General features: G+C 38.5%; 1 protein-coding gene across 1 annotated transcript; it reads right to left on the reverse strand.

The window, feature by feature from the left end:
* Window positions 4,833–5,621, reverse strand: LOC109949754. The gene is made up of 2 exons (XM_020565906.1): window positions 5,325–5,621; window positions 4,833–5,231 (listed from the first exon to the last, which is right to left on the reverse strand). Exons 1-2 carry the CDS (start codon window positions 5,619–5,621, stop codon window positions 4,833–4,835), a joined length of 696 nt encoding a protein of 231 aa, XP_020421495.1.

Genomic DNA, 10,981 nt, shown 5'->3' on the forward strand with positions numbered 1-10,981 from the left:
CATTATTGGGTTCATTGGTTTGTACTGCCATGGAAGAAAGAGCTTCTTTTTTTCGTCCTCTCTCTCTTGTTTTGTTCTTTTTCCCTGCATCTGTAAAATGATCAGCCGCCACTCAAAGTGGAGCCTCTTCGACTTGGTCCTTTGATCCTTATTGTTTGATGTTCATTGAAGCATGAAAGGCTGCAATGGCCTTAACTTGCATATAGCTAGTGGAAGATCAACCATCCTTTACTTCTATACTAATCAATATTTATTTTGATAAGATGCTAATTGACATTATTGACTAATTGTACAACAAAGGAAACATTATAATGATCTGTAGCTGAAAACGTAAGCTTCCCTGACACAAAACTATTTTCCCGAAATGCAATTTTGGCACGTCCAACTCTGTTTTCAGTTACCAATTAATAGTGGCTAAAGCTAATACATAACGAGCTACTCAAATCAGCTTGGACATATTAAATTCACATTCTCCCCTCCCATTTTCTCTCTTGCACACATTTTGCTGCGAGTTTTTTTATTTCACTGTAAAATGCCAATTATATATATGTCGAAGCTCTACTCACTTGAATCTTGGTTTATTGGTTTACTAATTTGCATATCATGTTATTGGGAAAGAAAATAGACAATGTTGTTTAAATCAGCAGCGGTTTCTATCTTGTTAACTCAGCAGAAATTAGACAATATTCGGTTAGATGACGATTATCTATCTTTTACGTCGGTTTTAAATCTGTTGCAGCAGTGTCTTTTTAAAAAAAATTTGGGAAAGGGTATAGCCGCGCGGCTATACTATTTATATATATTAAAATAAGAGTAAAGCCGCGCGGCTATACCCGGTAGAATGGTTCTTAGCTGCTGAAAAATTAACTTGATCTGCTCCAGTAACTAGGCTAATCGACCATTCAGACGTCCATCCCACACGAAGCCATTTCTACAGTTAAGCATATGTGAGAATGAGTGCTACAATTCACAAATACGACAGGGTCAGAAAAACTTCAAAATTAATTTCATGCATCTGTGTGTACAGAACACTATATCAGCAAAAACAGAGAAGATACCATAATAGACTGCAAGCACTTTCAGCTCATCTTAAAACTTGAAAAATTGTAAGATACGAGATCCTCAGAAACAAAACGGCTTATGATATCAAATAATTACTGGATATTGTGAATCTAATATTGGAAGGGAATAATTTTAATTGATAGGTACAATTGGTTTATACAAGAGTGTCTTAGTGTACAAGGAAACAAGTCCTCCAATCTAGGAAACTTACTAGGAAAGTAAATCCTAATTACAACAGTATTGATATTAATTGATATTATACAAACTTATTTCCTAACACTCCCCCTCAAGTTGAAGAGTGGATATCAAGAACTCTCAACTTGCGAACAAGATTGTTGAATTCTTCTCGTCCCAACGCTTTAGTAAGAATATCGGCTAATTGAGAGGACGAACTCACATGTTGTGTAGCAATCAAACCTTCCTGAATCTTATCTCGAATAAAATGACAATCCATCTCAATATGTCTTGTTCTCTCATGAAATACTGGATTCGCAACAATATGTAAAGCTGCCTTGTTGTCACAATACAACAAAGCATATTGGCGATGAAGGATGCGCAAATCCTTGAGAAGGGATCGAAGCCAAGACAACTCACAACATGCTGCCACCATAGATCTATATTCAACTTCTGCTGATGATAAAGATACAGTTTTCTATTGCTTCGATTTCCAGGAAATTAAAGAAGATCCCAGAAACACACAATAGCTTGTAGTAGACCTTCTAGTATTAGGACAACCTGCCCAATCAGAATCACAGAAGGCACGCAAAGTCAAGTCGTTCTAAGAAGACAATAATATGCCTTGACCTGGCCATTTTTTCAAATAACGAAGAATGCGGAGTGCGGCCTCCATGTGAGGTTTATGTGGGGCATGCATAAACCAGCTTAAGACATGAACATAGTAAGTAATATCTAGCCTTGTAATGGTCAAATAAATTAAGCGACCAACGAGTCTTCTATAATGAGCTGGATCTTTAAGTAATTCACCCTTATCTGAGAGCTTAAGACCTTTTTCCATAGGAAAATCAACAGGTGCGGCACCTAGGAGTTTTGCATCCTTCAAAATTTCCAATGCATACTTGCTTTGAGATAAGAAAATGCCCTGTTTTGATCTTGATACCTTAATCCCCAAAAAGTATTTCAAATCTCTAAGATCTTTAATACGAAAATGACGGTGCAAAAAATCCTTGAGTGCCGAGATAGCTATAGGGTCATTGCCCGTGATAACAATGTCATCAACGTAAATCAATAATGCTGTGAAAGAGTGCCCCTTATGGCATGTAAATAATGAATAGTCAGCTTTAGACTGAATGTAACCAGTAGAACAAATGGCCTGAGAAAACTTAGCAAACCATTGACGAGAAGCTTGCTTTAAACCATAAAGAGATTTATGAAGGCGACATACCAAGTTCTCCTCCTGTCGCTGAAGACCAGGTGGAAGGAGCATGTAGATTTCCTCATGGAGATCACCATGAAGAAAAGCATTGTTAACGTCAAGCTGATGAAGGGGCCAATTACGGGCAGCAGCAAGAGCAAGGAGGCAGCGAACAGTGGGCATTTTGGCAGTAGGAGAAAAAGTATCATGATAATCAACACCTTCCAGTTGAGTAAAACCTTTAGCAACTAACCGAGCTTTATATCGCTCAACAGAGCCATCTGATTTAAGCTTTATTTTATACACCCACTGACAACCAATGGGTTTCTTTCCAGCAGGTAACAAAGAAAGACTCCAAGTGTGGTTATCGGACAAGGCTTGCAATTCAAACTGCATGGCCTCTTGCCAATGAGATTGGGAAGCAGCTTCCTCATAAGAACTGGGTTCAACAATGTTACTGACTTTTGCAATGAAAGCAAGGTGAGCTGAGGAATAACGATGATATGAGAGATAATTGCAAAGCGGAAAATGTGTACCTTTAGTAAGACCCGGCAGTAAAGAAGATGAGTGATTAGGGATAGGCAACATGACCTGATTGTAGATGTAGTCACATAAGCGAAGGAAGGCACAAAGAAGCATTCAGATCGGCGGAGAGGTGGTGGTTTAGGTGTGGGTGCATGAGGACTGGTGGCGGGTGAACTATGGGCGCGCTCAGCTGGTGGGGATAATAGCAAAGGAGGACCAGGCTAGGTAGTGGTGTCAGGTGGGGACGAGGCATGGGATGTGTACTGGTGGGGGTTGACTCAGGTAAAGTAGCAGCTTGAGAAGAAAAAATTGGGTCCACGTCAAAAGGGAAATGAGGAGCCTGAAAAGAAGAGGGAACCGAAAGTGAAGAAAAGGAAGGAAAAGTGTGATAGGGATTGAAGGCTTTTTGACCAAGGGGATAACCAGGGAAAATAGATGGAATAGCACGAGGAGCGAATTTATGTGTCACATGAACATTAGTGGCATATGCAAGACAACCAAAAACGCGAAGGTGAGAGAAAGATGGTTTTATTGGAATAAAGACGTTCAAAAGGAGTGTTAAAAGAAAGAAAAGGAGTAGGAAAACGGTTGATGAGATGAACTGCAGTTAAGGATGTGGCGATGCTTACGTTCTACGACCCCATTTTGTTGAGGCGTATAAACGCAAGAGTGTTGAAAAATGACGCCCTGTTCATGAAAGAAAGTCTGAAGAGAAAGAAATTCCCCTCTATTGTTGGCACAAAGCTGTTTAATTTGGGAATTAAATTGAGTGCCAACAAAAGAAAAAAAGGGTTTTAAAAGATGTTGAGTCTTATGTTTATGGTGCATTAAAAATACCCACGTAAAGCGAGAATAATCATAAACTATTGTAAGAAAATAACGGGCACCAAAAATTGATGAATGCTTATAAGGGCCCCAAATATCACAATGAATTAAATCAAATGTTTTGACAGAGGAAATTGAACTTGTTCCAAAAGGGAGACGACTCTGCTTTGCCAAGGGACAAACATGACAAGCGTTATTAGAGACAAAAGGGAAATCTATTAAATGCTTAGACATAAAATTTAATCTGGAGGAAGAAACATGGCCAAGACGACGATGCCAAAGGTCCGTAGTGGTGACAGTTTGGTTGCAGGATGGACTGTGAGACGGATATTGATGGGTTGTGTTAGGGGGTTTCTCCACCAGTAGTGCCACCAAATAATAAAGCCCGCCATGTTGCTTACCCAAACCAATCGTCTTTCTCGTAGCAAGGTCCTGCAAAATACACCTATATGGGAAAAAAGTCACTGAACAATTCAAATTTTTTGTAAGCCTACTCACAGACATCAAATCTACTGTGAAAGTAGATACATATAGCACATCTCGCAAAGTATAAGTAGAATTGAGAGGGAATGATCTTGTTGTAGTAATTGAAGCCTTCTCCCCCACTAGGCATACGAACCGGTTGCATAGAATGATCAATATTACGATGCACTAACAATTTTGGAGAAGAAACAATGTGGTCAGTCGCGCCACTATCGATAATCCATCGCTGAAATTTTAATTTTGACAAACCTTTATTGGTGGCAGCGGCATTGACCTGGGATTTCTTGTCAGGCATTGGTTTGTCATGCATGATAGCCAACATTTGCTGAATTTGAAGGTCCGAAAGGCCGGACATAACGGACTGCATCTCATCCTTGGTTGGGTCTTCCGAAACATGATTGGAAGATGGACCGCCATGATTTTTCTTAAGTTTGTTGCGTGGATGACCTTCTGGATACCCATGAAGCTTCCAGCAGGCATCAACGTGATGGCCATCGTCATCACAATGGGTGCAATGGGGTTGGTTTTTTGAAGATCCAGTGCGGGGGTCATCACAGTTGGAGGTCTAGGAATGGTTTTGGTCCGACCTGTCAGTGTGACGATCCTCGCAGTTGGTGGATCGATTCTGATTAGGGCGTCCAGTTCTAACAGCCATGGCAGCAATATCGGAGGTTCCAGCAGCGACTCGTGAGGCTCCAAGCGTGCGTTGCTTTTCTTCTTGGCTGATGGAGGCATATGCTTGCCTAACATACGGCAACGGATTCATCAAGAGAATTTGGCCACGCACAGCACTGTAAGACTCATTCAATCCCATAAGGAATTGCATGAGTTTGTTGCGATCACCATGGGCTGCACAGGTATAGGTAGAAGAATCTGTGTAGGAAGCAAGTTCATCCCAAAGACCTTTCAACTTGGTGTAATAGGCAGCAACTGACAATTGGTCTTGTGTCAAATATGAAGTTTCCTGTTGAAGTTGGAAGATACAAGGAGCGTTGCTTTGAGAGAATCGTTCACGGAGATCCTCCTAAATTTCGCAGGCTGTGGTGCAATATATGACACTATCGCTGATTTCGGGATCAAGCATGTTGACAATCCAAGAGAAAACCATGTCGTTACAGCGCATCCATGCCGCGTGTTCATCAGGATTGGATTCCGATGACGGCTTTTTGAGAGTTCCATCAACAAAACCCAATTTATTCTTTGCGTTCAATGAAACAGTTATGAATTTGCGCCACGTTGCATAATTATCTCCATTCAAAGGCTTTGGTACAATTACCAAACCTAGATGATCTGAATTATTGATGTAGTAAGGATTTGAAGGTTCAACCTTGAATGTGCCAGAGGAATCACCCATGGTTTTCGGCCGCGAAAGATCTGCGGCACGAGAAGGTAAGGTGCGGCAGGAAAAGAAATATGAAGAGCTAGGGTTTGATGTCCTGCTCTGATACCATGTGAATCTGATATTGGAAGAGAATAATTTTAATTGATAGGTACAATTGGTTTATACAAGAGTGTCTTAGTGTACAAGGAAACAAGTCCTCCAATCTAGGAAACTTACTAGGAAAGTAAATCCTAATTACAACAGTACTGATATTAATTGATATTATACAAACTTATTTCCTAACAGATATGAAGAATTTTACTTTAAAAAGAAAAAAAGAAAGAGTAAGGCAAAACTAAAATCCTGAAACACCAGACCAAAACTAGAGAGTCTAGAAAGGAGTAGGATTCTTAGGATAAAAATCAGTGTCCCAACATTTCATACAAATATAAACCTGATTCAAGTTTCCCTTTCTTGTCTGACTCTAGAACCTTTCTTCTAAACTATGGAACCATGTATCTTCTATTTTCCGAAACTAGAACTAACAGTTGTCAGACCAAAGAATTACATCAAACTGGGGAAAGCTTTCTAAAACAAAAAATTAAGATACCAATATCACCGTGACTTGAAGCAAAATATTAATCAGAACCTAAAGAGAGCTAGGATGCTGCTAATTAACTTGCAGACCTTGGAGCTATTGGTGTTGTGGAACAAGCACTCACAGGATAACATGATGCTCAATTACATACGTATAGCAAACCATTACGTATAGCAAACCATTCATAAAACTATTGACACAAGTATGAGCGCAAGTCCAGAAGTTAATATATGTTCCTGACCAAAAAAAAAAAAAATCGATTGACGTGCACACGAGTGCATGCCAAAAGGTAATTTGCAGCCTGTCTGATCATGTAGTAGAGCCCTATCATGCAAAACATAGGCTAGCCAGGTTTTGTCATATTTGAAAATAATGGTAAAATAATGGTAGAGGTAGAGCTGTAATGCTGAAGTTATTTTTGTTGTACAAAGTTGTTCTGCTTTGTGAATAAGCAAGGGAAATAGTGTGATTTTATATAGGTGGAATGGAAGGTGGAAGCCATATATACAAGCAATTACTAATTTCCCTGATCCCTTTTGCCAGTTGGGGCCATATATGTGTGCTTATAGTTCGGTTTGGGATACATAATTGTGATCATAGCTAGATCTATTTAATATTATTATTTTAACCGTATCTACCTTTCCCTAACCAATGACCAGAAGCAAACCATTTTGACCCTAATCGTATATGGAATTTGTGATTCCATCTGAATTATTTGTTTATTTGTTTCATTTTCTTCATGTCTGTTCTGTGTTTTCAACTTTTGAAACTTTACCTAGTTATATGTACTTACAAAGTCTGAATTCAGTCCCCGCCAGCCGAAGAACGTTATGCTAATCTTTTATTTTGCTTTTGTTTTTTTATCAAGTCATCCCACACTTTCTTTTCTATTTTTTGTCTTCTTTCTCTGGATAAACCCATAAATGAGTTATACACACACATCACCTATTAAGATATAACCTCATGGACAAAGCCATGAGAATTGTTTCAGTGTTCAGATTTCTAAGCGTTGCAACCATTACTACCATTAGCATATGCAATGGAAATTTGGGTGTGCCTTGTGAACAAAATGAGAGACAAGCACTTCTAATGTTCAAGCAAGATCTTAAGGATCCTTCAAATAGGCTTTTATCTTGGGTTGGTGAGGGCGATTGTTGGAATTGGACTGGAGTTGTTTGCGACAATTTAACCGGTCATGTCCGTGAGCTGCACCTTGGAAATTATTATTCAGATGAGTATCTGAATTACAGTTTGTATCAAGAAAACTCTTTGGGTGGCAAGGTAAATTCTTCTCTACTAAATTTAAAGCGTCTGAGCTACATGGACCTTAGCAACAGTGATTTTGGAGGAATACAGATTCCTAGCTTCTTAGATTCCTAGAAGAGGCAAGCATTTCTGAAAATCATTTTAATCGAACTCTTCCAAAAACTACCAGTCAACTCAAAATGGTAATGGTGTCTTATGTAAAGAGTATTGCCGGTAGGCTATAATAACAAAATATCCAGAGTATAGCCGAGCGGCTATACGATTTATTAATAATAAAAATCGTGGTATAGCCGCGCGGCTATACGCTATATTATAAAAAGAGACCCGCCTGTCGCCTAGCGCCTGAGCCCATTATGCCACGTGTCAAAAATAGTATAGCCGCCCGGCTAGACTAATTTTTTAAATAATAAAAACGTAGTATAGCCGGGCGGCTATACTCTGTTTATTATTTTTTAAAAACCCCGAGTTGGAAAAGGTTTGATGATAGTCTGGCGAGCAACCAATCCTGATGCTAGAGATTTTCCTGTTGACATGGGTTTTGCTAACTTGTGTATCGCGAAAACCAGTAACTCGGAACAGAATATTGCAACAACAAAAATGTGATTTAGTCTGTATTGCTTGTAGATATGTGAGAAAGTCTTTTGGGATGATCATCTTAAAGGTCGATCTGAGTGGTTACCTTTAGAAAGTTGTCTGACATTTGTTGCCTTCACAGAGACGAGTACGAAATAAGGTACAAGAAAAGAGGAAACATTTCGTCAAAAGAGGAGAGGTAAGTGAAAAAATTGTTCTTGCAAATATATGGTTTTAGTTAGCAGATTTAGCAACATTCATTTTGCTTTTGGATGCAAGGTGGAATCTAACAATGAGAATCAGAAAAATGTGAACTTGCTTTGGAAGGAGCAGATTCCCAAGAACACTTGGATAAGTTCGCAATGCTTGTGGATGATGAAGAGCTGGAGCTGAGAAAATCACCAGGAAGCCCAAATGCACTGGGGTTCTCTGATCATTTTACTACTAATGGAGATCATGCCTGTTCACTTTGCAAAGGGTGGTTTGAGGGAAGAACGGAACAAATTTTCCACCTATAAAAGCTTGGAATAATTATTTTGTGCTCGCTAATACTGCCTAATGGTCTCTCATTACTCTTACCAATCTTTTTCGTCGACGCTCTCATTGCATAGAATGAAGTCATAGGTTGTTCTTGCAGAGATGTTATGCAAACTATGATATACTCGAGAAAAACATATATCAAGTACTATAGATAGATGGAATGTGGTCTAAATTTGATATTGGAATCTACTTGTAATTCTCTTTTGTGTAGTTTGTACTGAGTGTAGGAATTTATTATTATCTTGTCAACTTTATGATTCCTTATGGAAACTGGCGATCAGTGAAAAGATGTGCAGTGTTAAAACACCACTCTAGATTGCTGCAGTTCTTTTTGTTTGTTGGGTTTATTAACAAATGTGTCTGGGGTTCATCAATTCAGATTGCTACATTTTGTTTAGTTATCATACTCAAATATATTCTGGGTTGACTTTTTGGGCAGGTTTTCCATTTCCTTTATACTTATGCCGTTATGGAAGATATAAGCTCCTTCATTATTGATGAGTTTGCCCAAGCATTTCAGGACAATGTTATATCTTATCTTTGATCCAACATCAGATATATTGTGTCTCCTACTTGCTCAACATCTTTGTTTCGTAAAATGCCTTTTAATTATCAACACATCTGTATTCTGCAAGTTAAGTGCTATAGATGCCTAATAATATGTGTTCATCACCCAAAACCTTGAGCATTCAAAGCCTTATTGGCAATAGTCATTTAAGATCTGTCATTACCCTGAATAATCTGTTTCTACCTTGAGGCAGAGCCCCAGTTGGACAGATTCATTTTCCATATTAAGGACCAAAATCAGAAATTTTAGGTTTTACATATAATATGTAGTGATTTAATGTTAAAGGAAATAGTTTCTTCAGTTTTGTTTGTTGGCATTATCGTGCATTCCTAAATAACATTTGTTGAGCATATGTTTATTTGTCTCCGCTTTTCTCTGGAATTATTTGCTTTAATGACTAGACAAGCGCAGGAGACTTTATTTACTTTCTTATGGTGGTTTTATTTATGTTCTACAATTGATAAGCCTTATCTGTTGTTGCATAAACCTATCTATAATTGTGAAATTTGGTTTTTCAAATTGAATCTTCTGTTATCTAGGAAATGAGCCTTACGGTGAAGTATGGTTTACGTCCTGGTACTTTGAAGGGTGAATTGTTTAGAGTTCTGCTAGAGCAAGGAATTCATGGGTTGAAAGTTTCTGGGTTGGCGAAGTCATTACAGGTAATTAACTTCTTGAAAATATTGTTATCATAATCGCTCATGTGATATTACACTTGAATTAGAGATGGACTTCGTTTTTGTTTTGCAGATTTCTGAATTGAACCTTTCCAGTGGAATAGAGTCACTATAGTCTTTAATTGGTTCAACTCTTTCAAGTGATATTACATTTGAAAAGATTTCATCATCCACATATCGTGTGGGTATTAATTCTTCTGAAAAGAAAGTGGAGGAATCCCAATCAGATACCGAAGACTCTGGAGCAGTTGACGATGACCTCAGTGATAGTGGTACATGCAGCAGTGATGATGATTCTAGGTGCAATTCAGGAAATTTCAAAATTAAAAAGCTAACTTATTATATGAACCATGGCAAAAGTAAAGATAACATGGTGATAGTATAACACCGAAATTCAGGAGAAGCATGGTTGTTAGGACTGATGGAAGGCGAATATTCAGATTTATGCATTGAAGAAAAATTGAGTGCAATAGCGGCACCAATTGATCTTCTTCATGCAGGTTCTAGTTTCAGAATGGAAGTAACATATAGAATCTTTGCATGGACATTGAAACCTTTTCGTTGTTTTTATTTTTCCCGCTATTATGAGGTTGCCCTATTAAATAGAACGTGTTCAGTCCTTTGTAAGATAATTTCATCTGAATGATGCAAACTGTATTATATATATAAATACTTTGACAGTAAATATTATTTGAATATTCAATGAAATTCAAGTAGCCGTAATTATTATGATGGTTTACAAGTTTAACATTATATTTTCAAACCTTTATATTATACGACTTTCACTTTTGTATTTTCTGTATCCTTGATATTAAAAATAATAAATAATAAAAACTGCTATAAAACGTTTACTTTTTTTAATATAGGGCCATTTTAATACAAGGTTTAAGCCCATTTTACAAAACCCAACCCGTTAGTTATATTAAAAATTAGGTTAGATGTCTTCTTCTTCCCAGCACAGCCTACACTCCTTCCTCTCGCTGTTTCGGCTTCATCTCGCTCTCTCTCGGTCTTTCTTCATGCAGCGCCTCAGTGCCGCCTTAAGCGTCGACCCCTCAACGGTAAAACGCCAGCCCAGTCCAGCCCAGGCGGCCTAGGCGGGCACTAGGCGGTCTAGGGAGGCGCTAGGCGGACTAGGCGGGCGCTAGGCTGTCTAGGCGGGGGCTAGGCG

Source organism: Prunus persica, chromosome G6, assembly GCF_000346465.2.
Source record: "Prunus persica cultivar Lovell chromosome G6, Prunus_persica_NCBIv2, whole genome shotgun sequence".
Classification (NCBI taxonomy): domain Eukaryota; kingdom Viridiplantae; phylum Streptophyta; class Magnoliopsida; order Rosales; family Rosaceae; genus Prunus; species Prunus persica.